This window comes from Lissotriton helveticus, chromosome 3_2, assembly GCF_964261635.1.
Source record: "Lissotriton helveticus chromosome 3_2, aLisHel1.1, whole genome shotgun sequence".
Classification (NCBI taxonomy): domain Eukaryota; kingdom Metazoa; phylum Chordata; class Amphibia; order Caudata; family Salamandridae; genus Lissotriton; species Lissotriton helveticus.
In genome coordinates, this window is record NC_136062.1 from 98,604,081 (window position 1) to 98,631,318 (window position 27,238).

General features: G+C 42.9%; 1 protein-coding gene across 1 annotated transcript in view; it reads right to left on the reverse strand.

Moving 5' to 3' along the window:
• The window catches only part of WDR72 (WD repeat domain 72), a 1,209,089-nt gene that overhangs the window by 910,236 nt on the left and 271,615 nt on the right, over positions 1–27,238 (reverse strand). The window contains exon 6 of the mRNA XM_078684855.1: positions 10,696–10,772. Coding sequence (XP_078540981.1) covers positions 10,696–10,772 — 77 coding nt within the window. The remainder of the gene's footprint in view (positions 1–10,695; positions 10,773–27,238) is intronic.

Sequence of the window (27,238 nt, forward strand, 5' to 3'; positions counted from 1 at the left end):
CAGTGTATTTCTCATTTTAGTAGATTTGTGTGGTTATCTCTTCCTGGTAGTATGTTGACAACTTCAAGAATGCAATATTTTAGCTGAGATACATTGTGATTGGCGTCTGCAAAATCAGTTGCTATTGTGGATTTCAGGTTTTTTAACCTAATGTTGCTCTTATGTTCTATGAGTCTGGTTTTAATCTTTCTCTGTGTCTTGCCCACATAGGAGAGTCCACAGGGGCATCTCAGCATATATATTACGTTGCTTGTATCACAAGTGCCTGATACTTTCAAATTTACAGGTGTTCCCATGGTGGGATGGTTGATAGTGTTACCTTTGATTATGGCTGAACAATTTCCGCAGTTATGGCAAGGAAGAGTTCCAGTGTACCTTATTGTGGCTACTTTCTTAGGGGTCTTAATTCTTTCAAATTTTTTGTCTTTTCATACGCAAATATTGGCATTTTGGTGAACAGTCCTTTAAAATCCTCTTCAAGTGCCAATAATGGCCAGTTTCTCGTAATCGCCTTCTTGATTAGGTGACTTCTTGTCGAAAATTTTGATACAAATACTTGTCTTTGTTCATCCGATTTGGATTGTGAAGTTAACAAGTGTTGTCTCTGTAGTTTATCTGCACGATCTGCTGCGGATTCTAGGATGGATTGTGGATATCCCCTCTTCTTGAATTTCATTAAAGTGTCATTCTTATGTTTGATGTATAGTTCATGTGTTGAAGCAATTCTTTTGATTCTAAGTAACTGTGAGAATGGTAGATGATTTTTCAATGATGATTGGTGGAAGCTGTTATAATGTAACAGATTGTTTCTGTCCGTGCCTTTTGTGAATACACTTGTCACTAGGTTGTTGTTCACATTAGTGATTAGCACATCCAAAAATGATATTTTCTCCTTGCTGATGTTAAACGTGAATTGGATTCTGGTGTTGATGGTATTTAACTCTTGTAGGGCCTTAGTCAAAGAATTCTCAGATCCTTTCCATAGTAGAAATATGTCGTCAATGTACCGTTTATAGAGGATTAAATTTTGTTGCCATATCTCCTGACTCAAAATATGATCCAGTTCAAATCTGTGCATAAATGTATTTGCATAAGTTGGGGCCGCACAATTACCCATAGAAGTGCCTGAGCACTGGGCGTAAAACGTATCTCTCCAAACAAAATACTGTGAAACAGTGTAAAATTAATCAGTTCCATCAGAAAAATCTTGAGATCCTCATTTTTCTCTTCATTCACCAGGAAACTCTCCACTGCTGTCATCCCTAAATCGTGAGGGATCGATGTATATAAGGACTTTACGTCCACTGTAGCCATGATCATCTCTGGTGTAAATGATGTTTTATGTTCCTCTAATATATTTAAAAAATGAGTAGTATCCTTGATATACGTGGATGATTCTTGAACAATATTTTGTAGGTGTTTGTCAATGTATTTCCCCACTGGCTCATGAATTGATCCAACTGTCGACACTATTGGACGTAACGTTGGTTTAGTAGGGTGTTTGTGTATTTTAGGAGTCATGTAAATATATGGGGTTGTAGGATCCTTTTTCAACAAAAACTCTTTTTCTTTCAATCCAATTGTACCCTTGTCTATGGCATTTTCAATGATCGTGGTTAATATTTTCAAAAATTCTTTGGTTGGATCCATGGTTAGGGTCATGTACGTGTTTTTATCTTGAACATGTAAATCAATTTGTTCTTCATAGTAACTGGTATCCATTATGATTAGTGCTCCACCTTTATCTGCCTGTCTTATGGTAATTTGATTGTTGTTAGCTAGATTTTGTAGAATGTTCCTCTCTTTTTGGGTCAAGTTAGTCTTTTTTGGTTTGGGTTTTTTGAAAATCTCTTCTATGTCTTTAGTCACAACTCTTTCAAAAGCGTCCAACACTTTGTGACTCACTGGTGACAGAAACTTACTTTTTGGTCTCAATCCCATTAATGTATTTTCTTTTTGGTCCTGTGTGATCGATGGTTCTATGATATTGGTAAAGAAATGACGTAATCTGAGCGATCTTAGAAATTTGTATAAGCAAACTCTGGTTTCTAGTAAATTTGAATGGTATGTTGGTACATATGACTATCCCTTTTGTAAGGTAGTTATCTCTTCATTGGTTACTTGATATTGTTACTTGCTACATTTGAGTATATGTGCACATTTATTTTAGTTTATTTTATTAACCGTATTGTATTAGCCTTTTTTAGGCGATTTTGCCTTTTACGTTTTGACATATAGTCTCTGTGCTATGCTTGTTTAAAATTGAGGGTGTCTCCCCATCATACTACACTAACATGGTGTTTAAGACATTAGGCACACACAACGATTAAATTATAGGAATGCGATCTTATTAATTTTACTGGCAGGACGTCAGTAAGCGTTAAGGTTTAACGACCCATATAAAACAATAATAGGATATAGTGTGTAGATAGAGTCGAAATAGACGATAGTCCGCCTTTAGTGTTTACGCTTTACACCACGTGATCGGCACACACACGGAAGCGTTATAGAGCATAGAGAAAGACCATAGAGTCAGTTGAGAAAGAACGCCACACGCCAGAATACGAAAAGGAGTTCGAGGAAGAGAGAGGTCCGCACAGAGCAGGTAAACTACTTGTCTTAGATTAGATATTGGTATCTGAGTGCAATGATTGACACTAACAAGCATTCACGAATTAGACATTCATGAATAATTTTATGAATTGCAGATACACGTGTGACAATCGGACATGCATATAGGAAGTACGCTTACTCTGGAGGAGGACTAAGGTTAGTGTAGTACTTGATATAAAAAGGTTTGACTATGTGTATGTGCACAATAACTATGATGTAACATGCAGGGCAATAAGGTGTACACGAGTGTGGTGACCAGACTAAATACTTAACACTATGGGGAGACAAGATGATAGGATGTACGGTGATTACACTTCAGCTTTGACGACTAAGAATATGTACTATATTGTTTTCAGATTAGAAGTCCCCTGAGGATGAGCACAGCCCGAAATGCATTGGGCATAAAAAAAATTTGAGATTTAAACCTATAAAGGAATGTTATGATTGAAATAACAAACAAGAAAATGAAATAAATGCAACTTTATTCATGAACAATATTTGAGTGAACTTTATTGACTACAATGAGGAAACAGTGCCAACGGAGTGAGATTGTGTTGTGAATCTTGTGGTCAAGAAACACACATCTATAATTGTCAAACAACTGTATGCTCAGAGAGAGTATACACATTCAGCACCACTGAACTTGTTACAATTTGAGTACCATTTTGAACATTTATACACCTAAGGAGTGCCGGACCACAACATATTTGGTTTCAAGGGGGTATACTTGCCATGTCGACATGGCAGTACCAGACTGCCCACATGCTCTGTAATGGCAGACCAGAATTACATTTACAGGTGGCTTCTGTGAGTGGCACAATTAGTGATGCAAGCTCACTAGCAGCATTTGATTTACAGGCCCTAGGCACACACAGTTCATGGTCCTAGGTACTGACTAGTTACTCAAATAGCCAATCATGGGAACACCAATCCATAACAGTAATTTAAAAAGGGAGCACTTGCATTTTGGCACTCAACAGCAGTGGCAAAGTGCCCAAAGCACCTAGCCCCGCAAAACAGAGTCCAACACACAGTAAAAATACAGGGGACAAAAGCAAATAATGTAGGGGAAACCCACACCAATTGTGGCAGATCTAACAGGAACGAAATAAGACAAATAAGATAGAAAGAAATGAGATTGTATGCACAAAAGCAATAGTCTCCCTTCAAACTGGCAGCTTAAAGGGCTTATGGTGCACACTTAATAGGTTCTGTTTAAAAGCACTGTTGCAGCACCTGTTCCCGAAGGACCCTGGGTCAGGTATATATCCAAGCTGTATAAACTAAAAGAAGGAAAAAGAGGTGCCCTTGGGTTACAGGCAGTCTGGGCTCCCAGAGTAGGGGGTGGTAGAGGGTATCCTGTTCCCTTCAGTAAGCAGTATTGAAGCCTCTCCTCAGATATAATCAAACTCAGTCCTAGTCTCTTGGCTCCGGTATTTGGAGTAATAATCAGTGGACTTGATTTACCAGAATCCTGGAAAGGAAGCATCAGGGTTTCACTGTTTAAAAAGGGTGAAAGAGACCTGCCCTCCAGTTATCGCATAATCACCCTGCTGTCCAATCCCAGTAAAATGTATGTAAACTATCCACTGGGGTTATTGGACGATTGGGTAAGTGATGCCAGAATTTTACCCAAGGTCCAAATGGGTTTCCATAAAGGGTATTCTATTTCAGACGGCTGACTTATCCAAAACCTTTGGGCTGCAGAATACACCCTCAAAAGGAGACAGCCCCTTTATGAGACATACATTGCTTTGTCAACAGTGTTTGACACTATAACTAGGACTCTACTCTGCAAAAAGATGTAAGATGGAATTGTCCACTGGGTTTATTAAAGCAGATAATTCATCTAATGAGGGCTCATGGACTACCGTGGAACTTGGGGTCAATGGATTCAGACAGGGGTGCATCCTGGCTCCACTCCTGCTCTCGATGTATATTGCGGATGCTATGGTAGGATTAAACCAGGTTCAGCCTTTTCTGCCAAAATTCGGAGTAGAGGCCATTTCAGCAATGTTTTATGCTGATGACACCATGTTGTTCCTTACGCCACTAGGCCTTCAGAGGCAACTGGTTGCCTTTTCAGAATGTTGCAAGGACAACAAGCTAAAAATAAATATGTCTAAAATAAAGGTCATGGTCTTCTTGAAAGGAAGGATGCAGTTCATATGGTTCAAGTGGTGGGTAAGTGATGTTCAAGTTGAAGTGGTAAATAGATATTTTGTTCTTCTTTCTATCTGTAACAAATTTTAAATCACATATAGACCTACAGGTAGTTCGTTCCAAAGCTAAAGCTTGTGCTTAACATAGGCTGGACCTAGCTTTGGGCATATGTCCACTGAAGCCCTAAGAGAGAGATGTACAATGCAAACATTTTAATTTTACTACTGTATGGTTGCGAGGTTATACCAAAGAACATAAAGCGACTGCGGATTATTTGAACTAATACCTAGAAAAGATGTCTCAGGTTGCCCAGAGGCTCCATGAATAGTGCTGTGAGGCTAGAGCTGGGCCTTACTAATATATTCTTCAAATATAAACATGCCATCCTTAACTATTGGCCCATCTTTTAAAGTCAAATGAGGGCTCCTTAAGGTACACCTAAAAACATGCCTACGGGAGAAGTATGTGGTCATGGAGATTGACAACCTATTGTCCCAATGAGTTGTTAATCTACAACATATTAAGGCCTCTCTGAATCTCCCAGTAGAGTACGCACCTCATAATATGTCTGTATCGCAGCAGAGACAATTATTAACAGTATGATAAAAGAGTGCTGTAGGTAGTGTGATTCAAATGATGTGTTCAATAGATGCAACCTGCAATATCTGTTGGAGTCAGACTATGGTGGGCATATCCAGCAACATCTGAGCGATATACAAAGTGGATACGTCAGGAGGTGGGCCCTGAAGGTCAGGCTGGGGCAGGTTCCTGCCTTCATAAAGCGGAGGTTGGTCAGACCGATTGGTCTGAAAGTGGCACCCGTCTCTTCTGCCAAATGTCGATTTTGCACATAATTGTATTTTGAACATGCATTGATAGAAATAGAAGTCTGTTACTCCCTCCTTTTAGAATTTTACAGGTTTGTCGTATTAGTGAGTTAATGACAGTAAATTTAAAGTGTAATAATATAACTAATTTTTACTGTAGGGAAACTCTTGTCAGTTGTTGCCGAATAGTTAGCTGATCTGAGTAGCCCATAGCAATTGATCCACATGTGTGGAATGTAAGGTTTGGAGCTAGTTCTCTATGAATTGTGGTTTCTGTTAATCTGATTTTAATTATCAGGGTGACAGTGAAGTATGGAATGTATGGCTTTGACTAGTTTTTACTTTCTTGGATCATATTCTGGCTCTAGTTACCTGAAAATGGGGAATGACAATTATTTTCTATGACAACAGAATTTTATACGAAAATATTTGCTTTTATAGCACATATGATGCCCCAATTGTATTTTGCCTAAATCCTAACAATAGTGTCACTCCATAGGTTCACTCTAGAATACGTTTTTTTAATAGTTTGCCTTCATGATCTGTGTATTGCCCACTTTGTTTTTGCATTTGCTCCCCATAACCTTATCCAGCCTACTCCTTAAAAAAAAAATCGAGGTCTGTCTCTTCCTTGTTATATTTGTATTTCTAGAGAAATTATAATGTCACAAGTGTATGTCTCAAACTATGGCTATGCTCCATTTGCTGATATCATAAATCAATGCCTATTTATGGTCAAAGGTTTTATTCTGATTAAGGATTGCATAAATGATTGGAAAATCCCAATTGTTTCACTGTGCAACTGGTTTTCCTTGTCTGTGTATCATGTGTACAATATGTATTGCAGTCTATAAAACCCCATGCTAACTGCTGTAATTTGAATGACTCCGACTTGGTATTTAGCTATTTGCCGCTGACTGAGATAAAGTGACACTTTGTATCTTACATGCTGTGTCTTAATTTAAATTTTAGGCTTACACACAGGTTTAAAAAGTTAACTTTAGCAGGCCTAAGTCTGTAGAAGCCTATTTTCCACAGCTTCCAACACAACTATCTCCTATGATCTAAATAGCTCCTTGATTAGGGTGTGAATTGGCTGCCAGAGCGGAGACAATGACCTTGGGTTTGGGGAGAAGTTTACCTTCCCATGACAGGTCCACCTGGTGGCTGTGGACACCCTTTGCATATCTTCAAATGTTGCATACCCTGTCACTGGCAGATGAAGCTCACTCTTGAGCCTGCCCCTATTGTCATTCTAGCAAACCAGACACCAATCCCAGTGGGCAAGAATCTGCCCCCAGAAGTGGTTTGAGTGACTAGAGAGGGGGGTTTTCTCATTTCCATGGCCACACCGCTGGATGGGCACAGGAGCTCTGCTCAAGGGAGGAAAGGTTTTGCCATCGTGGGATTAGGTAAACAGGTGCTATGTGAAATTGTTTGCAGTATGGCATGCAGGGACTGTGGCAGAAGTAGGGAGGATTACTCCTTGGAACTTTTGCACATTTGGTTAGGGAGGGATAAGAAGCCAACTACCCACCAACCCCAGCGACTAGCACCAGGAATAAATATGGCGCCCCTCAGCACCTTCTTAAAAACAGTGCTGGACCAGTGAAAGACATAAGAAGGATTGTGCATGCTGTTGAGGCCCGAGAGGAAAACCCAAAAGGATGGACCTGCTCCTACTAGGCCCCAGAACAAGGAAGGAAGGCTGATCTCTTAATCTACAGGGACACAAAAGCTGAAATAAGCCGATTTTTATAGAAAAGCAGAGCAGACCAGTTCCAACTGGATCTGCTCTGTACTATACTGGTGACTTCTGTTGGAGTGAGTTCTGACTCCCTAGTGGTGATCCTGACGTCCTGGGAACCTTGGCAGGTGTCAGAGTGCACGATTCCTGCCTGTCACTCAAACATGGAACTGTCAAATGGCCGACAGGATTATTGTCGACATCGCTAAGTTAGCATGAGCTCTGCGGCCATGATGCCGCTTTTTCGGGCGATACTACATGAGAACCATTGGCTTTGTGCATTCTCCGTCTGTTCTTGGAGTCTAGTCTGAACATGGTGAGCAACGTCGATAAACAATGCCCATTGTTATTCTGGTCAGTCCCTAGCACCTGGACAAAAAACGCTAACACAGCTGCGACTGCTGAAGACTCATGCTTTGATATTATGGCAATGCATGTTTGGTTAACACACACTTGGAAAGGGACCTTTTCTAGGGAGATGCGCTTTGATGTTCTGATGATGTAGGTATAACTCTGTTTATTGATTATCAGAGAAGACAATTACCTTTATCGCCTCGCAGGGAGGAATTCGTAGCCAGCGGAATCAACAAAACACAAACATTATAACAATTGTGATTGACCTTGCATTCAGTATTTTTGCACATATAAACCATTACACTCATTTCCAAACATTTAACATGATAAAATACACCCACATTTCAACATCCCCCAGCAACAGGGTTCACTTCAACCTGAGTCTGCGTTTGAGTTATTGGCATAAAGGTTCCCATATACCTTGGGGTTTAGATGTCGAGGGGAGTTCCTCAGCATACAACTTGAGATTATCTTTGCAATATACCATGTCCGGATCCATTGTTTTACACAGGGTTAGAGTGCTTTCCCAAGTGAGTGCTATGCATCACATTGCCAGTAGGAGGGCAAGCCTCACAAATTTACCTATTGTTCCCTTCAGTTGAGGCACATAACTCAACAGGTAGACCACAGGTGTGCACCCTACTGTAGCACCCAACATTTGTTGAGTGCAGTTTAGCACTTCCTCCCAGTACTGAGCAACTGGCGGACAGTACCATGCAAGATGCCAGATGTCTCCATCCCATAAAACACAGTGCTTATATTTACTCATGTCTCTGAGACCAATGGTAAATAATTTAAGAGGTGTGTGGTATACTTGATGGATATATTTAAAGTGTATAATTCTCAAATTGCCATCGGGAGAGAGCTTGCCCGTGAGGGTGCAGATATGTTCCCATTCCATTGGCGTCAATGGGGGGTCCAGTCTCTCGTTCCAACGGCTCAGACTCCTATCAGTGTCTCTTACTTTCTCCTCTGATGATGTAGAAATAGCATCTAGGCACTAAGGTATGGGGTCTGCTGACAAAGCCCTGAGATCTATTATATAATAATACTTCTTCTCACCAAGGGGAGGGTGGTTAGGCCTTTTAGCCCTTAATCCACTGTCTTTACAAGATGACATCTCCCTTTATGACATATGTACTTGCTACAATGCTAACCGTGTTGAGTATATGCATTTTGCTGTTAGTAGCGGCACGTATACTGCTTTATAGAGCACGATAGTTAAAATAAACATTTTGAACTGTACTCGAGTCTCAACTATTCTTATTGTGGACAAGTACGAGTGAGTGAGCGAACGGGTATGTCTTGTTACCGCAATTCCTGAGAGAGTCGGGAGTGTTGTGTTCTGGGTTGTCAAATCATTTGCATCTTTGTGATTGTTTAGGAGAGCGAGTAAGACACTGTAGCTAGTCGGTCCTCAGATTGTGGGTACTGATGCGGTTAGAAGGTTTAACCCCTATACAGCAAGGTCCTGTATTCCTGCGCATAGTTCTGTGGATGTGCAGAATCCTAGTAATGAAAAACTCAAATTCAATTTTTACTACTGCAAGACCTATCTCTCACATAGGATTTCATTTGAGTTGTATTATTACAGTTTGTGAGAGTCATTTCCAAATGAGAAGATATTATTTGTTAATATCAATGGCAGCCTTAACAACGACACCGGAGTCTGCGTCACAGCCTTCCAGCTCTTCGGGAGCCGGTGCATCGCCCTGAATGCACATTGCATCCCTGACACCAGACTTCGCATCGCAATCCCCGTCAATGGGATCCTCAAGGTTGGCACAAAGCCGACCTTGCACCCCAGTCTCACTGCATCTTGGAATTGATGGATCAGCTTGGCTGCACAACACATCTTTGATGCAGATCAACACAACGACCCGCAAACCAAGATTTAAGATGCTCTGATCATCAGGCCTAACTGGATCCCTGGAACCGGCCCACGCTCCCTTGCGGTCGAACTCAAATTGGGACATTATCCCGGTCCGGCATGACCAGATATCCACAGTTGACGCCTTATACCTTTTGGTGGTACTTTACATAACAACTTTAAAATTCAATATCTCCTGTTCAACTAATTGTTTTTTTTGTCATTTTGTTCTTAGCTTATTTATTACATTAAGATCTATTTTTCTAACTTGGTGGGGAGTTCCTTTTGTGTTGTGTTTTCATTGTTTTACTGTTTGAAGTGTTGCGCAAATACTTTTCAAATAACAGAAGTTAAGCCCCTGACTGCTCTGTGCCAAGCTAACAGGTGGTTGAGCACAGGTTAATTTTGGATCTGCTTGTGCCATATCATTACTAGGATTGTGGTTACTGCTTGACCAGGGATAACCTACAGTCATTCAACAACCCCATTTTTTACAGAAACTTTTTCATAGTAGATATAATAAAATATATTTAAGTATGTATTTTAAAACAAAAAACCCACTGGTTGCAGACAAGAACATTAAGCATAACTCAAACTGTTCAAGGTATGCCACGACCCTCCTTCTTTAGTACAGTTCGATCTCCCACAACTACAGAGATTAAACCAAAGGCGGATAGGGAAAAAACAATGTGGGAGGAGTTGGTAATGGAGTAAAATACAAAATTTACAATTTACATGATATCTTAAATGGTATTTTATTTATTTGCAGGCTCTCACCACAAAGCAAAATGGGGTTTGGAGGCCCACTGAATTTAGTGTGGAAGTTAAATTTCAACAGAGTATCTTTGTAATGCAAGGGGGAAAATGTTGATCATGTTCCTGTAAGAGTATTTTTGTTCCTTATCCATATTTAAAACGTGTTTCACAGCTTCAGTTGTACTACGGAGTACCCACAGCTGCATTTCCAGTGGCAGACTTTTTTGGGCGTTAAAACAAGTCTTGAACTGATCTTAGAGATCTATACTTGACTAATATACCTTGCAGATATATGTGAATAGTACTGTGGAGGTATATGTACACGAGACACTATTGAATGGAATTTAAGTGTTATACAAACTGACCTGTATACTAGTCACGGACGAAGAGAGGTTCCAAACTTTAAGATCTCCAGCAACAGATACTGCAACCAATGAGTCTTCTGTAAAATGTAATACAGACCTGTTTAGTATAAATAGCATGTGGAAATTAGAATACGACCAAGATCAATAAAGCTAAAGTATTTTTTTACGATAAATTGTAACATTTCACAGATTATCATTAACATACTTTTGAAGAATTTTTAACTATGCAGATGTCATTTGGCCACGGCCCAAATGAATACCTATTTATGTTCATTAACCCTTCTAGGGATTTTGTGATATTTTTCAGGCATGGTGAATGAAGTGGTACATGTGCCAATGTGCAACGGGAACTGCCAAAGGAAACAAAACAGAAGTTTCGTCATCCAATCATGCCCAAGTGGGTGAGCTGTCGAACTGTGGTGCAGCCTGCTGCACCTTATGCGAGAAAGTTTGTTTTTTCTGGACCGTGTGTGGACTAAGTGAAAAAAAAACAGCTAACCAGCAAGGATCTATAATAAAATGTGCCCATATCCTTATCTGAGCAGTGTGTATGACCAAACCAGTGTCGGTGAAAAAAAGGATAGGGGAGCCCATCTAGGTGCCATCGAGCTTCTTGTGACTGTGAGAGGACCCCTTTCCTTTCCTTCTGTTTCAGAACAGAGCATACAGTAAGGTTAAAAACATAAAAAGATAACACCTAATCCTCATGAACAGACTCAGAAAAAAGTCTAATGCTAGGGTGAGGGCAGAGACGAAAGGTAAACATTTCTGTTCTTTGTTTATTTCTCTTTAATTTGCCATCCATATACTATTTGTGCAATTGCTGTTCAATCTGAGGCAAGATTGAACCCACCTCATGGGGTAGCTCTATTAAATCAGCATGATATGTTGAACACCATGCAATCATGAATGCCATCACCTGGTATACAATGTTCTGTTTCTTATGCATAGAATTCCATGGTTGCGAGCCTCATGTGTTCCTATTCATCTACAATATTAATTTACAATGCTTGCAATGCCAACTTGACTTTCCATCGTGGCCGCCACATTTTCCAGTGCTGCTTTACACTGGTTCTCTGTTTTTATCCACGATTGGGAAGCACATAACTGGTAATACTTGCTGTAATTTCTCATATGATCAAGACCATCATATGGGTAAAACGCGTTATGGGATGTGAATAAAGAAACAATGTCAGCATCACAATGGTGTCCTGAGTGTACATGAACCAAATTGAACTTTTCTGAGGATATTACAGCTGGCACGCCCTGCCAGCATCATGTGCCACCCCTCATACGTCTTGGGTCCCGAAAGGAGCTTTTCATGTGTGGTCGGATTCCAGAGGGGCTTTCTGGAATGGCCACATCTGGTATTACTACCGGTCACTGAGAAAAGGCACCCGGGTGACTCCTCAGCTGCTATCTGTCTCAGAGGTGAGCCTTTCTTCTCTACGGGGCTGCGGGACGGGCGGGCACAGCACGTTGGAGGATTCACTGCTCATCCGCTCCAGTGACCTATGGGTTAGGGGGGCCTTAACATTTCAGAGAGGTGCGGGCAGGAGCGCTGGTGTAGTGCGGCTCACTACCGATGTTCACTTCGGCTGCCAGTTGACCTCTGGACTCCCAAGCACACGTTATGTTTTCGAAAGGTTCCCCGTTAGTTCAAATACACAATATTTATAATACAAGACAATGACAATTTCTTTTGATCCTTTCTTTTCAGGCTTTTATTCTTTGATTTCAGCCACAGCCAACACGTGTTTCGTCGCAATTGGGACGTGATCCCGCGACTTCATCAAGGTTAAGTCCTTCAGAGTGTAGAAATTATGAATGTGGTGGTAATTCCGACCCACATTGGGTTCCAATTAAATTTGCGTTGTTCCAGATACAACTTCAATATTCAACTATTCTTTGCCATTCACGTCGTTTTCTATGAAATCCAAAAATACGGCATCTCATGTAGTATCAGGGCCTCCGCCGAGTACGATAGATAGCTGAAAGTTGACCTCTACCGGCTGGGACAAGTGTACTGCTTGCATTTTGTATCTCCATCACAATTACTCAGTTACTCATGGAGGCAAAGGGCACCCACCAATCTCATGGAAGGGGAAGACTTTCAGTCAATCTATATTCAGTGATGATATTTCTGCACAAATTAACCTGCTTTCAATCACACCAACATGGATGAGGATGAAGATTCAGAAAGAAGGGCAGCATCCAAGGCAATGTTTGCTAAGGTGTTGACCAAAGGGAATGGTGTATTTAAGGAAAGCTCAAAAGACTAACAACTTATTAACAGACTTTGAAGATTAGAAAAACTAAGCCGATCAGAGGTATCAAAATAGTGGGAATCTACCGCGCTCTGAAATTATGTAGACAAGGGGATGATACCAAGGGGAATCTGTATATATACAATACAGTCCTACAACTCGCCCAACCTTAAGATACTAAAAGAATGGCCTGACAATTCTGCTGCTCGTTTTAAACGCATGTTGGAGATTTTGATGAAATTTGCATCGATAGATAGAGAAGCTCTGCTGCGGTATAAAAAGTCTATCAGAGACAAATTAATTTTGAGACCAGAGAACAACATGATTGAAAAATTTATGGAAGCAATGAAAACCTGCATGACAAAAAATGAGGATGATATCAAAGTGAGGAAGCAGAGAAAACTCCAAAGGGACTGCGAGGACTATGAGAGTGGGAGGATTCTGATGTTCAATCAGAAATACTACAAAGTACTCTACTCCACAACAGAGGAACCAGCAGTATCTACGACAATACCGGAAACCTTCACTTCTGAACCAGGAACGATAAGCGTCAATGAGACATATACGTCAAACACTTCTGGAAGTATAGTCTCAGACAGTGAACTGATGATATTTTGGAGAAATACGAGGGGGCCGGCAGACACCAAGAGGACAACAGTACTGAAGAGTCAGGGATGGGGAAAGAGCAAGAGGCAGAGGAAGAAGTTGGAGAGGAGTTGGCAGAGGTGACCAAGACACCGACAGAGACAATAAAAGAAGCAGAGGAAGAGGGTGCACGGGAAACAAGGCTAGAGGCTTCAGCAGGGTATAATAATTGATATGGAAACAGTAAATAGAACAATAATTAACCTCTCCAACTGACCCTCTTCTGACTCTAACAAGATTACACAGTGCCTGAGACTCTCGTTTGCCTTTCAGAACAATTTAATTATGCTGAAACATGCATTGACATGTACAAATTTGTAAGGAAATTGAAAATTAGAGTGGCACTGTTTAAAGAATGCTAACCACAGGGGGTGATGTAGCAACAATACTGTTAATGTTGACTGTGATTTGAACAGCAGTGATACCGACACCCTTCCTGTACTACATAAATTAGAGACATACAGTGAAACAGGTGAAGCTCCCCATGATCACCATAGGTTAATGGATGAGTTAAGCATTACATATGATCATGCCGCATCTACTGATTTTAAAACCTGCTCTACTTTTGTTCCCACACTGCCACATGACAACATCAATCCCTTCCATGACACCATAACTAAAAGCCTTATAAGCTTCGGACACAAAAGATGGAAGAAAGGCCTTTCTCCAACCAGCCTCTCATATAGGCTCTGGAATCACTGTCGACTGATGCCAACATCATCATACACCTTGCAGACAAAGGGGAGAGGGGTGGTGCTATTCAATAGGAACATGTACATTGAGGAGGCCATGTGCTAACTTGGTGACAATAAGTTCTTTGTTTCCATCAACAGAGAGTCATATGCCAACAGTGTCATTGACATTTGGAGCAAATTCACAGACTGGAGGAATGGGGGGGGGGGGTTACTGGAGTGGGAAGAATACTGCTTCCTGAAAAAGATCACCCTAAATTACCCATGCTATATCTCCTCTCCAAGGCACACGAGAACAACCTTAAATCCCCAGGGAGACCTACTGTTTCCTCCAGGGGTAGTGCCCTGGAGAACGTTTTGAGGTATGTAGACCATTTCCTGAGGGAGTATGTCATGTACCTGCCCTCCCATGTAAGGGATACACAAGACTTCCTAGACAAACTAGAAGGTATCTACTGGGAGAAGGAGTACTTTCTTGTGACACTTGTTATCAACTCATTATACACTATCATTGACCATAAAGAAGGTATCCAGGCTTGCAGACATTTTTTGAGGGCCAGATCTGTCAGATATCTTGCCACACTGACATGATCCTGGTGATAAGACACTGTCTCTCAAACAACATCTTCTCATTTAACGGCTCCATGTATAAACAAATACTCAGGCCCACAATAGCAAAAAATAGTTTTCTCCAAGTTTTGCCAACCTCCTGTTTGGGTGGTGGGAAGAGGGCATCTTCAACAACCCTGAAGGTTTTGCCAAATGCAAACAGATCATGAAATTGTTGCGATACATAGACGTCCCGTGCATTATTTAGAAGGGTGCAGAGACAGAGGCAGTACGGTTCATTGACAAACTCAATAACACCCATAACCTCATTCTGTCCCACACCATGAGCAGAACCTCAGTTGAATACCTTGATGTCAAGATAGAGATTGTCGAATACAGAATACTCATCAAATATTTCCACAACTCAACTGCAGTGTACAGTCTGGTACACGCCTTAAGCAGCCAGGCTGATGCCCTCAAGTGGAGTATCCCCTTTGGGAAGCTGCTGAGGGCCAAAAGGTATTGAAATACTGAGGAATCCTTTCTGATGGAACAAACTATCATGATTGACAGATTCAGAGAGAAAGGCTATCCGAAGTGGGTTCTCGATAGAGCCATGGACAAATTCTAAAAATGTTACTAGAGAAAAAACTCTTTTTGCTAATTTCTTTGACACTGAACCCAACAGCATGATGGGACCAAGAATCATCACGACCTTCAACAACAACCTAAGGATATTCACAAAATCCTGACAAAAAAAACTAGGACATATTTAAAAGCGACCCTGTAATAGGGCACACTATAAAAGACAGACCCAGGGTCACTTCAGAATGGGACACAGTCTCAGGTACATGTTGGCCCACAGTGAGAGCTCCATCAAAAATTAGATTGGTCAACTTAATCTTCAGGGTTTCTTTCCCATGTGGCCATTGGAAAGCCTGTAGAAAGAGCATTATGCACGAGGAATACTCCACACCAAGCCCAGGCCAAATCTGGAGGATCACACAGTTTTTCACATGCAGTTCTTGTTTTGTGATATACATATGGGTAAGCACGACTTACATTGTTAAGGAGGAATTCTGGAAAACATGAGGGCCATCAACAACAAAGACCCCAATTACCCTGTGGCGATGTATTTTCAGGAGATATACTACCCTGACAGCTTTTTGCCATGAGCAAATCACCCACAACCCCAGGGGTGTTGATAAAACACTCATGTTCAGAAAAGAGAATCTAAGTACATGCTGGTTCTCAAGACCAAGAGTCCCGGTGTGCTCATCCTCAATGAAGAGCGTGCAGAACATCTCAATGAGGACGAGTGTGCCTGGATGGATACCCCTGTCATTTGCGTTCCACGGTTCCTGCACTAGGAGATATACTGTCCACTCTGTATACTGATGCCTACCTTTGTGACTGTCCTATACATGACCTAATCTATGGGACTGTGACATTTAGCAAGCTATTTTATCCTCTATACGGACTCCGCTTCCCCCCCCCCTTTGACCTTCTATCTCTGACCTCACCCTAGCATCAGACCTCTTTCTGAGTCTGCTCAAGATGATTAGATTTGATCTCTTTATGTTTTTAACCTTAGTGTATTTTCTGATCTGTTACAGGAGGAAAGAAGGGGTCCTCACGCATGATGGTTGAGGGCACCCTACCATTTTCTTTTCCAAAATTGATTTGGTGATACACACTGCACAGATACAGATATGGCCACATTTTATTATTGATCCTTGAACAATCAATTGTAGTCTTTTTCAGTTTTGTGTTTTTTTCTGGACTGTGCGTTGGACTATCTCGCACCAGGCACAGCACTCTGCACCACAGTGCACAACTCACCCACTTGGGCATGCATGAATGAGGGAATTTATGCTTTGCTTCCTATGGCACTTTGGCACATGTACCACATCTTTCATCCTGTCTGACGCGGCATTGGTTTTCAAAGCATTCACCAAGAGCGACACACAGACTATCTGCTCTGCCTCTCATTATCGACTCTTTTAGCTGGAGTCTTGTAACTGTCATTCTTTGGCCAAGACGTACACTAGGTCGACACATTCCAATGCTTGTACTTGTATATGCTTGCAATCGAACACATGCATTCTACAGGCATTTCAGCAAACCACTGTGGACAGTGAGGTACTGACCATCATTTTCTTTTTCTTTTCTTTGTCTCTTTCTCTTTAATTTGCCAACCATGTACTATTTGTGGAATTACGGTTCAGTCTGAGGCGAGATTGCACCCACCACATGGGGTAACACTATTATATCAGCATGATATGTTGAGCGCTACTCAGTCATGAATGCCCATTCCTGGAATATAATGTTCTGCTTTTCATGCATAGAATTCCACGATTGAGACAAAAGCTGCATGTGTTTCCATTCATTTGCAATATTAATTTACAATACTTGTAATGCCAACTTGGCTTTCCATCGTGGCCATTGCATTTCCCACTATTATGTCCATGATTGGGAAGCACCTAACTGATAACAATCTCGGATGTTTCGAATGTGATCAAGAAACGCATTATGGGATGTGAATAAAGAAAACATTTCAGTATCACAACGGTGTCTTGAATGTACATAGACTTAATTGAACGTTTGTGAGGAGATTTCATGCGGCACACTCTACAGGCATCACCCCCCACCCCTTCACAGGTCTTGAGGACCAGAAGGAGCTTTTTGTTTGTGGATATATAGAAATATATCCCCCACCACTTAAGTGGAGTGTCCCTTATGGGGAGTTCCTTAAGGTGAGACATTGTTGCTCCAATGAAACAGACTTTAAGGAACAAGCCAGTGAGATGCTTAAAGAATCCGAGTGAGGAGTTATACAGACATTTTCTTAAATGATGCCTTGAGGAGAGCAGGATTGAAAAGACGGGAAATATTACTGAGAACTAAAGATAATTGTGAGGGATAGAAGAATGAAACTCAGTTCAGATCCATTGCAGACTATAATTCAGTGAGTGGAAAGTAAGACATTTACTAAAAGATAGTTGGAAAATCTTGCAAGTGGTTGAAGGTTTGGGAGAGACACTTCCTGAAGCATCAAACATTACTTACAGAAAAGCTCCATCCCTAAGAGATCTAACATGCTGTTAAATGAAACCAGTTAATGAGCAAGGGAAGGCCTTTTCAAATGTGCTATATAACAAAATACAGGAGAGAATTACATGTGTACGTCCTGGAATGCATCTGTGGAATGAAATACGTGAGCAGTACCATCAACAAATTGAAGCTCTATATATTGTAACATCTGATAGCTGTAAAGAACCCAAATTTCTAATATGCTAGGGCCAAACATATATGGGAAACACATGATGGAAGACTGGAAAATTTGAAGTACTATGGCATCAAACATGATATGGAACGGCCTTGAGGAGGCAACCAGGAATTGGAATTACACTGAGAAGAATCTAAAAAGATATTATTAATGGGAACTGAGATTCCCCACAGATTGAATACCGATGCTGAATTATATATTCATCATGAGAGAAGGGCGAAAAATTACACAAAGTCATTTAACCTCCATTTTATTTTATATGGTGAACAGATATAAGAAACTCAAAGTAGGCGAAGAGAAAATGAACTAACAAAGGAACTAGTGATCTTTCCTCAAATAAGGAATTAAGGTTAAGTACATGTAATGTAGAGTCAAAATTATAATAGGTCCGCTTTCTGCCTGTTTGCTTTCTCCACCCCTGCTGGACCGGACACCGGGGGGAACACCACAATCTCCAGCATTCCTCACAGCATGCAGCCGCTCATGTCACCGCACTCCACAGCACCAGGAGGCGCTACAAAACCGTCTGTGGGCTCCCGCAGCCCAGGACCTGCTTTCTGCCTGTTTGCTTTCTCCACTCCTACTGGACCGGAGACCGGGGAGGGGGGGGACACCACAAGCTCCAGCATTCCTTAAGGCGCGCAGCCGCTCACGTCACTGCACCGCGCCAGGAGGTGCTACAAAACCGCCCGCTGGCTCCAGCAGCGCCCGTCCGGGCCGGATGAGGCTGAGCTGGGCCCAGTCCCATGGCTTCATCTCCTAGTGAGGGACGGTCATTGGAACATTAATACCTGCACCTGTGGTCCGAGAACAGCCAAGAGGTACCACGGAAGGAGTGAGCGAAGAGAGGAGTAAGCCCGTTTTTTAAAAATGTTCTCTTGATTTGGCTTGTGTGTCTGATGGGTCTCTATTTCCCCATAAGATCCAATAATAACATTATAAGCAATATGGGTAAACAAAAGGTGGGGGTGCGAAGCCAACGACTGAGCAGCCGCTGAACGAACTACCGTAGACAACTTTTTAGCATGAGCATTTGGGGCTCTGAACAAAGAAATTGATTTGGCAGAACAGCATATGTCGCTCACTAGAACAGGCCAAACTGGAGATTCACAATTGGCAACATCTCCCGAGGGGCTAGTCGAGGGTACAGCCAATATAGGCAGCATTCATGATTTCCAGATTGCTGTATGCTCAAGTGAAGGTGTGGGCGAAATATTGACACTAACTGTACCAGATTGGGGCCCCACTCCTAATGCCTCAGGACTTTTATCCTTACAGGCCACAAAAACGTCTAATATTGCCTGTAAGCCTGCAGCCAAACGTAAAAGGAACCATTAAGAGGGGTGACCCTGTAACCCTCAGAACCTGGGTGGGTAATTAAACGAACAATAATGGTTCTGTCTGGAGGAAATACCTATCAACAAGGTATTTCAACCTGTAATCTCAATACTGTGTCCCTGGTGGGGTACAGACTAACAAATCAATACACACTGACCCAAGTAGTTGAGAAAGTAAATCTTTAGTGTTCAGCTTTCTCCATATTTTTGACTTATATCAAGCACTATTTATGCTGTCTAAAAAACACAAAGACATATACAATACAATACAACATATGTGAGTGACTAATACAGGTTACAAAAGAAAACATAAAGGTTGCAATTTGTTCAAGGTTGTCAACTTTAAACACAATAGTCATAAGGCAAAATAATTTCTTTTGTTCCTATCCCACTTTGCACAGTTAGTTCTATAACATGGAGCGTCGACGTTTCGACCCTAGACATGATGCGCTGACTACGTGCATCTGGGGCAGGTCTTCATGAGGATTGGGACAAAAGTTGGACTGCCTTGAAAGTCATTCTTTCTTTCAGTATCTTCAGGTGTCTGTCAGCCGACCAGGCACACTGGAACACTGGATGGGGATGGGTCCCTGCTCCTTGAATTGCTTTAAGGCCAACCGGTAGTCGTTAGTAGTATCGGTCAGCAAACGTCTTGCCAGCTAGCTCGAGCGTGAGGAAAGAGGAAGCTACCGTCTTCTGCTGCTTCTCTGTCGTGAATGGTCTGAACGTAAAAGGAAGACGCAAGTTGATATATTCGTTGTCTCAAAAAGCGGAGAGGAAATGGTCCTCCTGTTTGGGGGGGGGGCAAGGGATTGGCTCGAACAATATAGGTCTAAGCAATATAGAAAATCACATATGGGCACCTTTCTGGGATAAATTAACAACGGTTGTTAGTAGTTTATTAAACCCACTCAGAGAATGGCTGTCCAAAGTAGAGGAGGGCCTGAAAAAGGTTGCCAATCAGAGCCAAATGTATTTGAATCAGGTACCATAAATAACTATCAGTATGAGTAGTAATATACGCCGCACTTCCACTCATGTTGACACCCTAATTCACTGGATACAAGAGGGGTTGACGAATATGGAGACACATCTAAGTAAACCAACCAGTAATTGTAACCCAAACATAAACCAGTCAACTATAAATAAAGAAACCTATAATACCAATGTGTCCGCCCAAGATATACTCACTGTTAACCTGCCACCTACTAGCTGCCCATATGTGGCAGTGTTAGTTAATGTACCCCCTTGAAGCCTAGTGCTATTGAAACAACGGAATGTTTGAAAAATAAGGTAGTTCACTGGCTAAATTCTAGGCACTTATTCACTCCAAATAGACCACAGGAAAATCTGTTTACCAGAAAAGTGGGGTGGATTGTACCATTGGAAAAAGATTTGTCTGGTGATTGTGTAATAATTAATTTTTATAGTTCAAGAACAGCTGGCAGTATCCATAAAGCGACAGGGGCACCAACTATTGATAGACAGACAATGGGTACAGTCCCTCTAGGGTATTTTTACCGCAATTTGAGGGGACGGGAGCAGTGTCAAAGGGGTGTACCCAATATTCAGAGATGGAGGAACACTATAATTTTATTTCCAAAACATGTTCAGGATTTTGCTGCCCCCAACAGATACGAAACACTGAGTAGACTAGATAATAATCATTGACTCAACCAAGCCCATGTTGAGGACCCCAAGAGCTATCAGAAAGGGTCGCTCATTTTGCCTCATATAGAAAGTCAGGTAAGTAAACTTGGGTCCAGGGCTGGCACACACACAATAGAGGTCTCCTCTATGGGTGGGTGGGTTGAAGCTATGGCATCCGAGGCAGTGGAGGCATGTGAGGTACCTGATAATGTACAATAGTGCAATAGATACTGGGCCAATAGGACAACTCCCTAGGGAAGGGTTTGAATTCGCAACCTGGACTGTGAATGGGCCGACAAATAAGGTTGAGAACATTGATTGGGTCAATTTTATATCCAGTTATGATATTATACGCCTACAGGAAACCTGGTGCACAAATCCGGTACATATTGATGGATATTCCTCTTATTTTTTTACTAGCTGAGTGTTTACATGCAGGTTGAGCAAAAGTGGGTCTAAGACACTTATTTCTAATAAATTTTTTGTAGAGGTTAAAAAAGTTACATTAGTGGAACGTCATGCACAGATCTTATGGCTAATTAAAAAGGGAGGGGAAAATCTTATTTTAGTACATATTTATAATAACATTTTTGATTCGACACATATTAACGTGGTAACAGACCTTGACCGGGCACTGGTAATATTTTTAGCTTTAATTAGCACTGATTTTGTTCTGCTGTGGGCAGGAGATTTAGATATACAGGCATGTGATTTGTTTTTTAATTTTTTTGACATTTGTTGAGCGCACGGCTACCCCCAACGGGGGTGTCCCGGCGCTGAGGATTGCAAGTTTGAGGGGGGAAGAATTAGCAGCCAGAAAATAGAAAGGTCTTGAGTTTACCCCTGAATTGAGATTCTGTATTAGTAAGACGGAGACTGAGGGGGAGAGAGTTCCACCGTTTTGATACAGTCACAGCAAAAGCTCTACCACCTTTTCTCGCAAGTCGAAATCTGGGGGGGGGGGGGGGGAGTAGGAGTCGAAGGTGGATGGATCTGAGATTAAGAGAAGAGTGGGCTGGTTTTAACTAAGCATGGGCGTAAAATCCGCTCCGCTCGCGGATTTTTCGGATTTTCGGCAAATTCGCAATCCGCGAACGCTCGCGAATTTGTCGAAAATCCGTGAATCCGCTCGCGGCGGATTTTTTGCTTGGTTGCGGCGCGCGGTGTGGTGCACGGCGTTCACTTTCCGTCATTTAGCGTTTGCCGAGTTGTTTTTCTCGATCATATTTTGAGAGTGCTGCGCCATTTTGGATCTTGCTGCGTGTTCCCGCGGGAGTTTGGCTCCCGCGAATACGTAATCGCGGCTTGCCACCTTGCACAGCACATCTCGCGAGAGTTCGCAATTGCGAACACGTAGTTGCGGCGGAAAGGAACAATCTCGCACTTGCGAAGTAGAGATTTTGCAATTTCGCACAAGAAAATCACCAGCAAACAGGATAAACCTTCAGAAAATGATGATTTTTTATCAGAATCACTCCTCAGGTTGACATTTGCATGGCCTTTCTTTTTGCAAGGAGTCCATTTTGGGGGGGGGGGGGGGAGGAAGGAAGTGCCCCACAGTCTCCAACTTCCTGTTCCTGTCCAGCAGGCTCCTCCCAGTGCTTTGTCCATCTCCTGGTCACTTTCATTTGGATCTGGAGCTGGAAGGATTACTTTTTGTGGGTGCTGCTGGATATTTGGATTTGAGGCCTTTTTGACTGTCTTTGGATCACTTTTGGATTAGAAATCAACTTTCACAAGTAAGTTTGTTTGGGGCATTACAGTTGCTGCAAGTACAATTTTGGAACTTTTTCAGAAAATTAAATAAATTATATTGTGGGTAGCCACAGTATCCAGTAGGACATGGGTTGGTTATGGGTGCATGATACAACTGTTTTGTTGAATTTAAACACCATTGAGGCCATGGATGGGCTGGGATTGTGCTGATTTTTGTCGTTTTTTTGGGCCTGCTGGTGGGGCCCTTTGCCCAGGGGTGGTGAGTGTTGCATGGGCCTAGTCTTTCTGTGGGGTGTCTTCTTGAATTTAAACATAATTGAGGCCATGGATGGGCTGGGATTGTGCTTATTTTATTGTTTTTTGTCGTTTTTGGGGGGCTGCTGGTGTGGCCTTTTGCTTGCCCAGGGGTGGTGGTGGTGCATGGACTGAGTGTGCCTGTGGTGTGGTCTCACTCTCTTTGATGTAAACATCATGGATGGCATTGGATTGTGGTGATTTCTGGCTGTTTTTCTGTTTTTTGGGGGTGTACTGTTGATGTGGACTGGCCATGTGGGTGGTGGTGGTGGCCATCTTGAGTGCTGGCTGGTACAGGCAACATGTGCTTGGGGTGTAAGGGGGCCATTTTGAGGAGAGGCAGTGTCTGAGGCCTGCACTTATTTTGCCTACTTTTCATCCCTTATGCCCAGGGGTAGTGAGTGTTGCATGGGCCTAGTGTTTCTGAGGGGTGTCTTCTTGAATTTAAACACCATTGAGGCCATGGATGGGCTGGGATTGTGCAGATTTTATTGTTTTTTGTCGTTTTTTTGGGCCTGCTGGTGTGGCCCTTTGCCCAGGGGTGGTGAGTGTTGCATGGGCCTAGTCTTTCTGTGGGGTGTCTTCTTGAATTTAAACATAATTGAGGCCATGGATGGGCTGGGATTGTGCTTATTTTATTGTTTTTTGTCGTTTTTGGGGGGCTGCTGGTGTGGCCTTTTGCTTGCCCAGGGGTGGTGGTGGTGCATGGACTGAGTGTGCCTGTGGTGTGGTCTCACTCTCTTTGATGTAAACATCATGGATGGCATTGGATTGTGGTGATTTCTGGCTGTTTTTCTGTTTTTTGGGGGTGTACTGTTGATGTGGACTGGCCATGTGGGTGGTGGTGGTGGCCATCTTGAGTGCTGGCTGGTACAGGCAACATGTGCTTGGGGTGTAAGGGGGCCATTTTGAGGAGAGGCAGTGTCTGAGGCCTGCACTTATTTTGCCTACTTTTCATCCCTTATGCCCAGGGGTAGTGAGTGTTGCATGGGCCTAGTGTTTCTGAGGGGTGTCTTCTTGAATTTAAACACCATTGAGGCCATGGATGGGCTGGGATTGTGCAGATTTTATTGTTTTTTGTCGTTTTTTTGGGCCTGCTGGTGTGGCCCTTTGCCCAGGGGTGGTGAGTGTTGCATGGGCCTAGTCTTTCTGTGGGGTGTCTTCTTGAATTTAAACATAATTGAGGCCATGGATGGGCTGGGATTGTGCTTATTTTATTGTTTTTTGTCGTTTTTGGGGGGCTGCTGGTGTGGCCTTTTGCTTGCCCAGGGGTGGTGGTGGTGCATGGACTGAGTGTGCCTGTGGTGTGGTCTCACTCTCTTTGATGTAAACATCATGGATGGCATTGGATTGTGGTGATGTCTGGCTGTTTTTCTGTTTTTTGGGGGTGTACTGTTGATGTGGACTGGCCATGTGGGTGGTGGTGGTGGCCATCTTGAGTGCTGGCTGGTACAGGCAACATGTGCTTGGGGTGTAAGGGGGCCATTTTGAGGAGAGGCAGTGTCTGAGGCCTGCACTTATTTTGCCTACTTTTCATCCATTATGCCCAGGGGTAGTGAGTGTTGCATACTTGCATGTCCCTAGTCTTTCTGTGGGGTGTCTTCAATGTAAACATCATGGATGGCATGGGATTGTGCTCATTTTTCTGTGTTTTGTCGATTTTTTGGGGTGTATAACTGAACTGATGTTCCTCTGTCTTCCATTGCTTTTAGGTGCACAAGAAGACTCAAGAGAACCACCAGTGCCAGGAAGAAGTCCTGCAGCGGTGTGTGCAGCATAACGTCACGCGACGTCACGTCTGGACACAGAACCCTCTGCAACTCGTGCAACTGCTGCCTGCTGACCTGCTCTGAAGAAGATGGCCCCAAAAAAAGTAACCCGTAGCTCCTCTAGCAAGAAAGGTGCCAGTAAGGAGCAGAAGAAGCAAGTTACCAAGGACACTGGTGTGCCGCCCGCACCTTTTTTTGGGAGTAAAAAAAAAAGTATGCCTGCAGCAGCAGCAGCGGGATCTGCTGGGGACCAAGCTGGCAGCAGCACCCCCGCTCCATTGGGCTCAGTGCCACCACCACCACCACGCCAACTTAAGTCCAAGCCCTTGAGTGCTGCAGAGGCAGCCAGTATAGTTCTTCAATCACCATCGACCAGTGATGTTGGCTCATCGCAAGAAAGCAGCAGCAATGTCCCTCAATCAACACAGGTTGTTGTAGCTCATCTGACGAGTGTTGAACAACCACAGCCGCAACAACAATCACATGTGCAAGTACAAGCCCAAGTACATGTGGAAGGAGAGGCAGCGCAAGGAGATGCGCAAGCAGAGGTGCATGGAGGGTCACAACAAGTGCCCACAATAGTTGTTCCTCCCGAAGTAGGGGCACATCAGGAAATCGACAATCAAGGCGAGGTATCATTTGAGGAAGCCACTCCTCCTGATGATCCTTCATTGTCTTCCACACCCCTAGCAAGGAAGAGATCAAGGGTGGTGTCTACATCCTCTTCAAGCACACCTCCTTCTGATGATACGGATCAAACTTGGGAACCAGCACCACAGCCGTCTGAGAGTGAGGCACACCATGATCCAACAAAGGTAGTTAAGCGTAAAAGGAAGCTCGTCCAAAGTCTCAGAGTTATGGAGTGTGATGAGTCTCAACAAGAAGTGGCGGATACTGCTGCTGATGAAGACTCTGCCAACGACGACCCAGTCATCATAAAGGTCACTGCAGCCCCAGCGGGCATGCAGCAAACAGACATTTTGACCCTAGCCCGAAGAGCTGCTGAGCGTGATGATGATGATGATGTTGTCGATGAGGAGGCAGTGGAAACACCACAATCATTGGAGTTAAGTAGTACACCAACTCGTCCCGCTTCCATATTTCTTTCTGGCAAGAAGAGACCTCCGTCAACCTCGACCTTAATTAGTGGCGGTGAAAGTGCAAAACGTACAAAAGTTGGGCAATCCACATCCTCCACTTCATCTGGCATTAGCTTCATGACCACCACCACCAGTATCGCCGCCTCCTTCATGTCCCACAGACACTTCAAGTCCCCAGTTTGGGACTTCTTTACTGTTTGTCCAAAAAATCCAAAGTTTGCCATTTGTACCATTTGTAAGCAAGCAGTTAGTCGTGGTAAGCCAGGTACCAACTATGGTACCGGAGGCCAGAGAGGTCATCTTAGGAGACAGCACACTGTCAAATGGTTTGCGCACCTAGATGCGATCAAGAAAGGCCAAATTCAAGGAAACGTTGATGTTTCATCTGATGATGACGAGCAGGAAGAAGACGTGTCAAACACTTCCCTTACACCCAGTACCCCTGTCAGCACCACACCCAATGTGAGGCACACTAAGAGTGTTGGAGCGAGTGAGACACCAACGCACAAAAGTTCACCAGCGAGCAAAATTGGGTCAACGAAGTCATTAGCAGCCCGTAAATGCTTGGTCCAGGGCAACATTAGAACAATGCTTACTTCAGACGTGCCATATGAACGCAACCACCCACTGACGCGTCTGTATAACACTAAGCTGGCTAAAATGCTAGCTGTGGACCTTCTACCTTTTTCTTTTGTAGAAGCGGTAGGTTTTCTTGAATTAGTGGCAACGCTCTGCCCTAAATGGAAGGTTCCGAGCCGGTTCTATTTTGCCAGAGTTGCGGTTCCAGCACTACATGAAGATGTGCTGGAGGCGATTGGGGCAGCTTTGCAGAAGAGTGCTGTTCACACAATACATCTGACAACAGACATGTGGACCAGTGGCGCAGGCGCTGATTACATGTGCATCACTGCACACTGGGTCTCTTTTTCAGGTGTTATAGCAAAGCTAAACGCAGGTGTTGACCCGGACAAAGTTTTCAAAGCTGCTCGGAAACATGCAACACTAGCCATGTTTGGCTTGGAGAAAAGTCACACAGCAGAAAACCTTTTGGAAGAGTTTAACAAAAAGGTGTTGAAAATGCTATCCCCCCTAAAACTCAAGATTGGTTATGTTTCCACGGATAATGGCGCCAATGTAGTTAAGGCCATGTTGAAGGGTGACCATGTTAGAGTGCCGTGTTTGGCGCACTGTATCAACCTGGTAGTTCAAAAATTCTTGATGGATAAACAGAGTAC